This window comes from Sphaerodactylus townsendi, linkage group LG10 (assembly GCF_021028975.2).
Source record: "Sphaerodactylus townsendi isolate TG3544 linkage group LG10, MPM_Stown_v2.3, whole genome shotgun sequence".
NCBI lineage: Eukaryota > Metazoa > Chordata > Lepidosauria > Squamata > Sphaerodactylidae > Sphaerodactylus > Sphaerodactylus townsendi.
Genome location: NC_059434.1, coordinates 27,722,479 through 27,735,368, shown reverse-complemented (window position 1 = coordinate 27,735,368; position 12,890 = coordinate 27,722,479). Strand labels below are relative to the sequence as shown.

General features: G+C 38.2%; 1 protein-coding gene across 5 annotated transcripts in view; it reads right to left on the bottom strand.

Moving 5' to 3' along the window:
* The window catches only part of SLC7A2 (solute carrier family 7 member 2), a 53,642-nt gene that overhangs the window by 17,305 nt on the left and 23,447 nt on the right, over positions 1-12,890 (bottom strand). For 2 of the 5 annotated variants that reach the window (XM_048509120.1, XM_048509119.1), the window contains 3 exons: positions 7,297-7,687; positions 3,376-3,531; positions 479-644 (listed from right to left, as the gene is read on the bottom strand). In XM_048509120.1, coding sequence (XP_048365077.1) covers positions 479-644; positions 3,376-3,531; positions 7,297-7,672 — 698 coding nt within the window. In that variant the 5' untranslated portion in view covers positions 7,673-7,687. Of the gene's footprint in view, positions 1-478; positions 645-3,375; positions 3,532-7,296; positions 7,688-10,350; positions 10,421-12,598; positions 12,870-12,890 lie in introns of those variants that run through there. The other 3 variants (XM_048509117.1, XM_048509118.1, XM_048509121.1) reach the window with 3 other exon arrangements.

Here is a 12,890-nt window from a genome sequence, read left to right as displayed (position 1 = left end):
TTATGATGTTTTTATTGCTTTTTAACCTGTGAAAGCTGCCTAGAGGTGCTAGTATGAGGTAAAGTATAAAAAATTGTAAATAAACATAACTATCATTGAATTAAATAAGGATTTTGACATACGTAGACTTGCAGAAGATCTTCATAGTCTTAAGATATCTTACAAAAGCTATGCCTAGAAGTACAGCCCCTAGCCCTTCCAGTTATTCTCCTCAATGTCACAAGATTCTCACAAACAGTGCACTCCTCAACAGATTTTCATTCTTCTAATCTAAGCCACTGACCACAGTAGATTTATAAGGATGTAATTCTTAGCACTGCTCTGTAAATAACACTGCCCTCTTCAGTAGCTACACAACAGTTTTGGTAGGTATCAAACCTAATTTTTTCACTTATTTTACACTTATAGACCATCAAGCACAAATATTATTACACGGCTCATAGAAGCAAAAGGAATAAAAAAATAAAGCTCATATTACTCGACGTATACTGTGTAGTTTATAAGAAATTCTTCTGTTTTCTTCCAGTTGCTCATATCGCCTTTCACAAAACCAGAAATCATCACAAAGAGGAGGACCAAGATGTTAATGGCAGTGAAGACTTTATTCACCCACGCAGATTCTTTTACGCCAAATGATAACAGACCTATAGAAATCAGACATTATTATTAGGTTACCTCAGAATTAAGCTCTACGTTACAAAATTTCTAACGTTACATCTATTATTATTTATTACTGCGACAATACTTTCTCTTTATATGAGACAACTCTAAAGGCCAGCCTACAAATTCAACAAGCCTAAACTCAGGGTCTCTCTGGAATGGGATGCTTTGGAATGGGATGCTAAAAGAAGTGCAAGCAGTGCCATCTTGGGCAGTGTTCAGAAGGCCTTCAGTGCTGTTTATGGTCACTATCATTTGCTGGTCCTGGTAACAGTGGTTTCTGTTGCTATGTGTATTTGTTCATCTGATGTTTTAATATGTCCTGGGTTTTTTAAATTAAGAGTATTATGGGAACATAATACCATGCACCTACTAGATAGTGGTAGACAAGGAAGAAGTTCTGGCAGCCATTTATAAACTAAATGTTACCAAATCCCCTGGCCCAGATTGCATTCACCCAAGAGTTCTTAAAGAGCTCAAGCATGAAATTGCTGATCTTCTCACTTTAATATGCAACTTATCCCTGAAATCAGGCTCCATCCCTGAAGACTGGAAGATGGCCAATGTCACACCAATCTTTAAGAAAGGATCTAGGGGGGACCCAGGAAATTACAGGCCAGTCAGTTTGACATCTGTTCCTGGTAAATTAGTAGAATCTATCATTAAAGATAAAATTATAAAACATGTAGAAAAGCAAGACCTGCTGAGAAAGAGTCAGCATGGCTTTGCAGAGGCAAATCCTGTCTTACAAACTTACTAGAGTTCTTTGAGGGTGTAAACAGGCATGTGGACAGGGGTGAACCGGTGGACATTGTCTACTTGGATTTCCAAAAGGCTTTTGACAAAGTTCCTCACCAGAGACTGTTGAGAAAACTCAGCAATGAAGGAATAAGAGGGGAAGTCCTCCTTTGGATTAAAAACTGGTTGAGAAACAGGAAACAAAGAGTGGGTGTAAATGGGAAGTTCTCACAATGGAGAGATGTCGGGAGTGGATCCGTTTTGGGACCAGTGCTCTTTAACCTATTCATAAATGACCTGGAAGTAGGGGTGGGTAGCGTGGTGGCCAAGTTTGCAGATGATACCAAATTATGTAGGGTGGTGAGAACCACAAAGGATTGCGAAGAGCTCCAAGCGGACCTTGATAAATTAGGTGAGTGGGCTCAGAAATGGCAAATGCAGTTCAATGTAGCAAAATGTAAAGTGATGCACATAGGGGCAAAAAATCCAAACTTCACATACAAGCTACAGGGGTCAGTGCTATCAGTTACAGACCAGGAAAGGGATTTAGGCGTCTTAGTTGATAGTTCCATGGGAATGTCAACTCAATGCATGGCAGCTGTGAAAAAGGCAAACTCTATGCTGGGGATCATTAGAAAAGGAATTGATAATAAAACTGCAAAGATTGTCATGCCCTTATATAAAGCAGTGGTGCGACCGCACTTGGAGTACTGTGTCCAGTTCTGGTTGCCGCATCTCAAAAAGGATATTGAGGAGATAGAAAAAGTGCAGAGAAGGGCAACAAGGATGATTGAGGGACTGGAGCACCTTCCCTATGAGGAGAGGCTGCAGCGTTTGGGACTCTTTAGTTTGGAGAGGAGGCGGCTGAGGGGGGATATGATCGAAGTCTACAAAATTATGCATGGGGTAGAAAATGTTGACAGAGAGAAATTTTTCTCTCTTTCTCACAATACTAGAACCAGGGGGCATTCATTGAAAATGCTGGGGGGAAGAATTAGGACTAATAAAAGGAAACACTTCTTCACGCAACGTGTGATTGGTGTTTGGAATATGCTGCCACAGGAGGTGGTGATGGCCACTAACCTGGATAGCTTTAAAAGGGGCTTGGACAGATTTATGGAGGAGAAGTTGATTTATGGCTACCAATCTTGATCCTCTTTGATCTGAGATTGCAAATGCCTTAACAGACCAGGTGATCGGGAGCAACAGCCGCAGAAGGCCATTGCGTTCACATCCTACATGTGAGCTCCCAAAGGCACCTGGTGGGCCACTGCGAGTAGCAGAGAGCTGGACTAGATGGACTTTGGTCTGATCCAGCTGGCTTGTTCTTATGTTCTTATGTTCTTATGAACAGTTTTAAGTGGTCGTTTTCAGCAAAGTAGTATACCAATATTGAAAATATATAAACATAAATTTATATGAATGCAAAGGCATTCAACTCAACGCACAAAATCAGCTGACATTCATATTGGATCTACACAGGCTTTTGCCTTCATACACATTATAGTACTACTGGACTTCCAAGTGTCCAGTTAAGCCATAGCTGTATTATAAGGGCTCTATAGGTTTCACACAAGATCTGCTGCCCTAGATTTCAATAAAAATTCTAAAACCAGATATCATTTGTGCCAAGAAATATCCAGAAACATATTTAAGCATATCTGCAATTAAATATCATGGGGGTCAGTATGCATGTGATACTACTTCTATTGAAGCCTGGCAACCAAGTCCATTTAAAATAGTTTTTTTAAAAATCAAATAAACTGTTTAGCTTTGGTGCAAAAATCAAAATCGTGTGTGTGTGTGTGTGTGTGTGTGTGTGTGTGTGTGTGTGTGTGTGTGTGTGTTTTGTCCCCAAATCAATCAGATTGTCATCGTTATAAATGCACAGAACTTGAGGTAAATAAACTTCTGTTATTATCGCAATGGATTCTTCTTCTTAGATGGAGATAATTAATGAATTTTAATATATCTTACCTGCCAGAAGTAATATAAGACAGACTGCAAAAAAATCTGGATACTCTGCTAGACCAGAGTAATTCATTCTGAAGTAGGTTCTAAAAAAATAACCAATTTGTTTTCCAAGTAGCTCATCAAAGGTGCCACTCCATGCTCTTGCTACACTTGATGTCCCTTAATGAAATAAGAGAAAAAAGTTGTAAATGTTGTAGATTAGAGGTAGCTTTTAGAAGTACAGAGGTGGGCATATAAAAGAGTGAAAATTATGGCCTAGTAGCATTTAGTTGCATTTCTTTCAAAATATTTTAACATTTTCAAATCCTAAGACTAACGTTTTAGACATCTTAATAATTTTGGTCCTTCTCTAGTGTATCCATGGTTTCATACTGTTGAGGAAAGTGCCATCAAGTCACAGCTGGCTTTTGGCAAACCCATGGAGTTTTCCAGACAAGTGACAATTGGTGGTAATTTGCCATTGCCTCCTTCCACGTGGGCTGAGAGAGTTCTGAGAGACCTGTGTCTGGCCCAAGGTCCCCCAGTAAGCCTCATGTGGAGAAGCAGGGGATCAAATTTGGTTCTCAAGAGTCTGCCCCTCTTAACCACTACATTATGAAACCATTATATATAGATCAGTGGTTTCATATTAGATCCTCCATTATGATATGCACTTCACTTTTCTGGCAAAATGCAATCCGTACTCCATTATCTGGATATGATGGTGATAAAAGCCCAGTCTGAGATGTTCCAACACTGAAGTAATAGATAACAGAAAACGGTGATTTAATTTTTTCCAGTAAATCACTGAGCAGACTGAGAAACTTAAAAGAAGAAAGTATCTTTCTGAATGGTCCATCCCTTGAGAAGAACATATGGTAAGGTGAAAAAGGAAGGGTGGGTACCCTGCATGAACAAAATGATGCGGTACAGGGGTTGTAGTAAGGATGACAACTGGGGAGACTAACTGAAAAAGCTGCCTAGAACCAATTCACTGACTGTCCCACTCTGTCCTGAATTCGATCTGTTACTTCCTGGCAGTCACTTAAATCAGTAAACTGGGTAAAAAAAATACAGCTCTCTGTTCACCTGAATTGATATTGTGGAATCAGCAACTGTAACCAGAAATTATTTTCTCTATATAGTTACATACTCAAATCCATTTGGGCCACTCTTGAGTGGAGGCATCGGAATGGGCCTTAAATGGAATGGCAGTTTTAGAATTTCATTTCTAACGCAGCTACTGCCTTCTATACCAAACTAACTGAGCAGCTGCCAAGTGAGTTATTGTTACACTCCATAGGACTCAATAATATACACATCCTCTTACTACTCCGTGTCTGAGTGCAAGATAAAATGCAACACCACACCCTGTAAGATTATATAACAGTTACAGAGAGGAGATGCAGAATAATTCCTCTCAGATGTATTCACTATGTTGGGTGCTAGCCAGTACATCAGAGCCAAGACCTCTTTGCCAAATATTTTATGCTACTCCCAGAAAGCACAAATATATCAGTAGTTATCTGTCTAACGCATTTTTATCCCACCCTTCCTTCAGGGTAATGTGCCTGGTTCTCCCTTCTACCTTTCTTGTCCTTGCAACAATCTTGTGAGGTAAATTAGGCTAAAAGAGTGTCACTGGCCCAGGGTAAACTAGCAAGCTTCATAACAGTGTTGAACTCAGACCCCCAGGTGCTAGTCTGATGCTCTAAACGCTGTACCACATTGCTATGAGGCTTTACAACACTTATTTGCTACCAAGGATAATCTCAGGCCTTTGCATTCAATCTGGTACCTCTTCGTGATGACATCTATTATCCCAAGTTGACAGTCCTAGCCTGGATTTGACCACCTTATGCAGCAAAGTTTGAAGGCTTCCAGTCTAAACAGCCTCTCCTCTCTTTTTCGTGCATATAAAGTTCTTGCTGCAGTCATCATATACATAAACAAGGTTTTATATTGCTTAGGAAAGTCTTCCCCCATAATTCCCAAAATTAAAGCCACGGGTTTATACCAACAAAAGAGGACTGGATTTTGAAAGTTACAGAATATTCAGAAATGGTGAAGCTGATGACATTAAGAGACAATAGCTTGAACATTTTTTTAGAAAACTGGAAACCTTTCATGGAATATCTTTTGAAAACCTACTCAAATAAATAAATAGTGGCAGGGTTTGAAATATAAAGAAAACAGTAGATTGTAACCATTGGAATACACTTCAGAAATAACTGTTGAATTAATGTCTTAATTATATATGCATGAACCTAGGGATAACTTTTAATCCAAGATGAGATATCTGGAAGTCAATGTGTGATGTCTAGTGGATTGTGGGATTTTGTTTTTTGTTTGGATGTTGGTATGCTTTGTTTGTTTTATGTGTGAGAAAATAAAAATTATATTAAAAAAAGAGCCTCCCCTCTCCCATGAAATAAAAGGAGAGAGAGATTATGACTTCTAATCTGTTAACTGAAATTGAGAGTGAACTACAGGATCCTCTGGGCCTTTGTATCTCTGACACATTCCATTCTTTCTCCTCACCCAAGAGGAAGAAAAATGGATGTGGTAGAGGAAGAGAAGCAGTGTTTGGGTTTCCTAACCAGCTACTTGAGAAGAAAACTTGGCTCTTTGCTTCTCATATGCCTTTAAAGCCCCCTCACAGTTGTCAAAAGAATGGAATCCCATGGCCATAAAAAGCTCCCATAGCTGAAGGCTGCTGCATTTCATGCATTCTATTTTCCACGCCCAAGTATATCCAACACTTGGAAACTCAAATAAGTAAAATTGAAGAAAATCAGCTATAAACAGCTTCTCAATTTCTAGCCAGGAACATAGAGTCTATGAAAAGTTCAGGGCATGAAGCAGCTCATGAACCTTCATTTTACAAATTCTTAGCATTACTGAACTTTCACTGTAGTAATGAGGTTATAATGCCGAGGAAGTGGACAGACCATGTCTATCACCCCGAGATCCTTATACACTTAAGCTCTTCCTGATTATGTGTACGTTCCTCATCCTTACCTTCAAAGACGTCCATGATCTATGCCCTCAGACATGATACCTCTACTCTGACATCCAAAAACACCCCTCCCTGTGTCTATCACTCCTCTATCTCTATCAGGCCAACCAGTCCAAAGGCCTCCTGCTCCCTCTAACGACTCTCGCACTCTTCAAGAACACTTTGTGATGCTATCACTCTCACCTCCTGCTACAAACTCCCCTCCATACTGAAATTAAGACTAAGAGGAGGACACATGACCCAGTGGTAGAGCACCTGAATTGCAAAGTTATTGGGTGAAGTCCCTAGCATCTCTAGCTGAAATGATCAGGAAGCAAATGATATGAAGACCTCAACCATAGACCCTGGAGAGCCACTACCAATCAGATTAGACAGTACTGATCTTGATAGACAATGGTCTGACTCCATGCAAGGCAATTTTATGAGCTCAAGCACATGTTATTGGAATTCTTCCACTGCCTCACTTTCCCTCTCCTCCCTTATGACAAATGTTAAATTGTAAGCTCCTTGGGGTTGGATCAGTCTTCCTGTATTGTAAAGATGACACTAAGCCTGAGGTCCTGAAATACTTGGGAAAGACATGGATGTATAAATATAAAAGACAGAGATCTCTTCTGGATACGCGTTCATAAATATTTTAAATAAGTAACAGAAACTAGAAGAATTCTTCTATTTAGCTCATTAACTCGTATATCCCCCAAAATCTAAAACCACGGCATCATTCTACAGTGTTGCAAGCTGCTGGACATTTTTTAATTCAGACTGCTGTCAACAAACCATAAAAATCATGGAGTTTTAGAGTGTGTCCAGAAGACATCTCTATCTTTCACACACAAAAGAATTGACAAAGTAATTTTACAGTCGCAATTAGAGAAAAAATCCAAGTAGGCCATCAATTGCTATTTTTCCTCTTGGCTCAAACTCACCTATCACATAGGACAAAATGAGATTCCAGCCAGTGATAAAAGCCCAGAGTTCACCAACAGTTACGTAAGTATATAGATAGGCAGAGCCGGTTTTTGGAACACGAGCACCAAATTCAGCATAGCAGAGACCTGCCATCACAGAAGCTAAGGCAGCTATGAGGAAAGAAATAACAATACTAGGTCCAGAATCAGCCTTTGCAACTTCTCCAGCAAGGACATAAACACCTGCCCCAAGGGTACTTCCAACTCCTAGAGCAATAAGGTCCACAGTAGATAAGCAGCGACATAATTTGGAATCTTCAAGGCTGTCCGGAGTGATGGTTTTTCGCCTCAAAAGGCACCGAACAAATGACAAGGCTGGTCCACAGGTTATCATTTTGGATGAGGATGTCTGAAAAAAAAAAGATCACATTACGTCTAATGAATTGTGTTAACTTCAAATTTACTGCTGTAGAACAGAAGGTACATTTCAGGAAAATTAAGGCAGTTCTAATCACCAGCCACTACAAATCTCAAAGCTTTAAGAAAGCAATGTTACTTTCTAGGTTGCATATTGGAAAAAAAGTGCCTGTTCAATATGGAGTTTTATTAAGTCAAAAGTTGGTGAACACAAACACGTCAAAACTTAAAACTGGAGATAACATATTGGGTCAGAGTCCCTTCCTAGATTACATTTTCTCTAAATCAGAATCTCATCATGAACAGGGAAACAAAGGTAACCCTATAACATCGGTTTTCCTGCAGAATGTATGCATATTTTAATCTGTTTTAATCTTGAAAGTGCTGTAAGGGTTGTAGTGTTCAAAAATAAAGATTTTCAAGAAGGTATACATAAATGGAACTATTCAGAGTCACTATATAGAGGACTATACTACTGTGGATAGTATATACCATCTGTATGGATTATGCAATTGTGTAATTTCTTCTTTGTTTAATATGCTTTGTTGATGCTTATGCTTTGTTTTAGTTTTCTTCTAAATTTTTACTTGATCTTAATTTTCTCAATGATAATCTTATACTGAGTTTATTAGATTTCACATCCTATGGCCTCCACTGATTTACACTATGTAATCTGCCTAGGATCTCAGTGAGAAAGACAGATTATAAACAGTGTAAATAAATAAAGTATTGCCAAAGAGAAATTACACCCATACCTGTTCTTGTCCATAGGTTACTTAATCATGGGATCACATTCTATTCATATCTAGCATGGCCTGCCCCATTCTCTTCAGAGAATATTAAGAACTTTTGTATAATTTATTTATTGTATGTGCTAAATACAAAATTTAGGCTGAAGGGCATGGCCAATAAAGCCTTACCAGTGAAGAAAGGAATACAGAACTCCTTTCCATTTCATTGCTTTTAACTCTCTGGTAAAGTAAATATATCTTCAGGTATTACAAAGCCAATTTTATTATAAAGCATTGCAAAATGAAGTTATGAGTCACCAAACACATTCCATTGTTGTAGAAGCATCTTTCTACTACAGGTGTTCATGGTATAATCTCCATTTTTATTTCAGCACACATTGGAAACACTGCTCCTAAATAATAACTACTTAAAATCCAGTTTGTTTCCTCTTTTCTATCATAGTTCATTCTACAAAACAGGTGGTTAGTAGTTTTTGTTTTCCTTATGTGCATATGCACTCCTGGTTTTATTGACCACATACTTCTCAAAAAGCTCCCAATCTAAAATGGCACGTTTAATACTCATCTCTTACTCTCAACCACAAGAGAGCTCCCTTTCCTCTTTCAATTAAATTAATCTCTCACCAGACAAGCTACTGCTATTTCCTCCTAAAATGTGATAAGGTCAGTGCCATTCCAGTTGTCACCATCCAACCCAATTCCCTCCCAACTCAAACTCCAAACAGGCAAATTCAGATCCATAATTCTCTCAGATCTTCACATCTCACACCAGAGTAGGTATACTCTATTCTATCATAATGCTGCTGCTGACAAGTTCTTTGCTAACCTCTTCCAAGCAGCCATAGTAAACAAACATCTGTTACTCCTTTGAGAGTATCTCAGACATCAGACATCTGTTTTTAAACACAGTGCAGAGATATCTCATTTTTCAAGTACTCAGAACAAAAATATTTTGTAGAGATTGCAGGGAAATCCACTTGTTCTTCTGAACACTTTTTAGAGCATAGTGGTATGTTGTAAGACCTTGTTTAGGTAGATTATGTGAGATCATTTGAGACACAGAAGATATATTCTCTCCCAAACAAGCAACATAGTTTTGTAACTTTTTAAAAAGAGTTTTTTAAAACAATTTTTAGAGGCTAAGCATTCCTCCCACTCCACTCAGCACATCAGACCAGCTGCCCGTTCTTGAGTTAGAGGGGAAAAAGGTAAACCAACCCTAGATATAACTACCTTGGATCTCGACGGTCTTCTATTTTAACACATTGCTTAAAATGTGGTCCTTGCTGCATTTTTATCATGTTACACCTACAGAGCCTATTAGTCATCTTTTTTTACTTTCTAATAGTGAAACTCTAAACAGAGTTACATTCTTCTATTGAAATCAGTGAGGCTTGAAAAGTTGTTTAGGATTGCACTGTAACAAAATGTATAAAACACTGGAAACAGTTCAAGATAAACTCTTCATAAAACTTTCAGATCTCCTTTGAGCTTCATTATTAACTAATTTGATTATATTATGCATTCACTAGTTTATTTTACTGAATATTTAAACCTTTAATATTAACGTCTTCTTCCAACTGGACACGTCATTGATTTTCTGTTTTGTAAAGAAAGCATTAAACTATGGTCATGCTAGGTGTTATGTTTTTAATCTACAAAGACGAAATATTGTTTAGAAAAGCAGAAGGGAGGTCAAGATTTTTTCCAGTTTATATGTTCTGCAGTTTCTGTGTTTAAATGTTTATTTCAATAAAGAATTAACTTTCTCAAACTACCTTCTAAATTGCTAAACCACTTATACCAAAATTAAGCCTTAGATACTGCATGTATCAATCAAAATTAGTTTTACAAGCCTCCCATTTCACAATACCAACTTCGTTTCAGTCCAGCCTCTACTCACCCAACAATAATATTCAACTTCTGGTATTGTAAATGTAGACAGCAAAAGCGCAGGATCGTTTTATTTAAACATCTGACTTAAAAACTAGAAACAGTGGGTGGTGTAATGCTGTGTGCTCTGAGGGGGTGGAGGGAAAGCAGCCACAGGTGATTGGATGACACGGAGCTTATCCAGCTCTTTGCCAAACCAACAAAAAAAAAGTTTTGCTATTCATATCAATCATTTCTATTATATACACAAAGTGAAATCATGTTTACTTTTCCTCTCATTTAAAAACATATGAACAGTTTCCTATCAAAACATATGCCCACAAAACTAGTTTAGTGTTGGATATATTTATTTATGATACACTCCTTGGTCATTTCAACTGGCAGATCAATTATAGCCTAATTGTGTCCTATGGGTGTAAAATTCGCCCAAGTTGCAACTAATTTAAGGTGACCCCTTAGACCTTTCAAGGCAAGAGATGTTCGCGGATAGTTTGCCATTGCTGGCTTCTGCATAGCAACCCTGGACTTCTTTGGTGGTCTCCACTGGACAGGCTGACCTTGCTTAGCTTTCAAGGTCTGACGAGATCATAGCCTGGGCCATCCAGATCAGGGTGATTCTGCTCTAGACCTGCCTACAAAAAAATATTTATACTAATTGCATTAGAATGTTGATGGGAAGTCTATCCAATATTGAAAGCAATGTGCTGTAGGACAGAGATCATCTCCATCCAGATAATGCAGATCCTGACTGTGATTCCTAATCCTGCAAGCCATAAATGTGCAGAAGTAAACTTCTTCATGTGATTCAAGGGGATTATCTGGACTGAAGCATCGGTACATTAACCAAGGGGGACAAATTTTGATCACTGACAGAACGGTTAAGCATTCTTTGCTTTTTGAGATTATTTTATTTATGATACATTACTGCAACAAGGAATAAAAAATAGCCTTCACACTTAATTCTGGACAGTACCTTTTGCTTACTAAGTTATGACTGAACTTGTAACTCTATCAATAGACTCTGTTAATTGAAAAATTACATGTGAAAAACCTCAACATAAAACAGATGGTTAATCCACTAATCCTTTAATTCAGCTGATTTGTTTTGAACATAAATGGAAGAGATTCAAATTTCCCTGAAGACAAACAAAACTGCCAAATATTCTATCCAATGACTAAAGGCATCCCAAACTTTTATACTTCCATCTTATGTAAATATTCATGTTTAATATATTTGGTGAAGTGTTTGTAATCTTATACAACCACCAAAAAGCAAAAGGAAGACTCAATACAATAACTATCATTTGTGAAACACATCAAAAATGTTTATTCATTTTAATATGTAAAGTATACAATTGAATGTAAATATGTTCAACATCCAGATTACGCAAGTGCACTTTTTCCATACAAATGATGTCCATGAAATCTGACAGTTTGTTTTTTTCTCAGGGGAAAGGGTTATACTTCCTACCTGGCTGCACTTCTGGCCATTCATGTTCCCCTCTGCCTGTGATCAATTATTTTAGAGATTGTGTATTGATAATCACTTTTGAGAGGGTTTGAGAAGATGACATTGCCTACAGAGCAGATGTTTATTCTTCTGTCGTGCCATGACCTCTGGCCAAACTGGAGTTGCACATTTCAGTAGCATTGCAAGCAGTACCTTAGAAAAGCTGAAACTACTTCCCAGCGACTTAACCAACACTGATGTAATGTGCAATTACAATTGACGTGATTATGGCAGATACATTGGGAGTTGGGCCCACAAAGAGTAATATACTTCTACCTCCCACAGTCTTTTGGACAATCTCAGTTGTTTTTAATTAAGTGAAAGACTACACAGAACAGTGAATAAACCAGTCTCAAAGCCTTCATCAATACAGTCTTAAACCTTTTAAACTGTTCATTCACAAACAGCTTCTTCCATTTCCCTCTGCCCAAATCAGACATGAAAAGCATGAGCTACCTTCCTTATTCATCAGACTTCACAATGCATACAATGTTAGATCTCAGCTCCTTAAAATCCACTCACTATGTGGACTTAGGCAACTATTATTCTCTCCAGTGTAGCTCCACTTAAAAAGTTCACCTATATAATGGAGAATTGAAAACACCATACTAGAAATGGTATTATTGAAGGGTAATGTTCCATACACAGTCTGGACAAGACTCAAAAGACAGAAACATGATCAAGCATTGCAAGTGCTGGAAAGCAAGCTCTAGGGATTTTCAGTACCAGACATTATTACATACTCTACCTCTTGCACCATCACAGAGTTACAGCATAGTGTTGTAGTCAACGTTCTGATCCCAGTTCCGTTCCTTTCCTCTCCTTTCTCACATGCTAACACCAAAACAAACGAACAGGCTTTTTGATTGGGCTCTCAATATTTTGTATTTTCCACAAGAAGGTAACAGCACAGCTCATCCAAGTTGGTTCAGGTAGCCAGCTCGAAGTTGACTCAGCATTCCAACATTCCGAGGTCAGTAAAATGAGTATGCAGTTTGCTGGCGGTAAAGCGTAGATGACTGGAGAAGGCAATTGCAAAC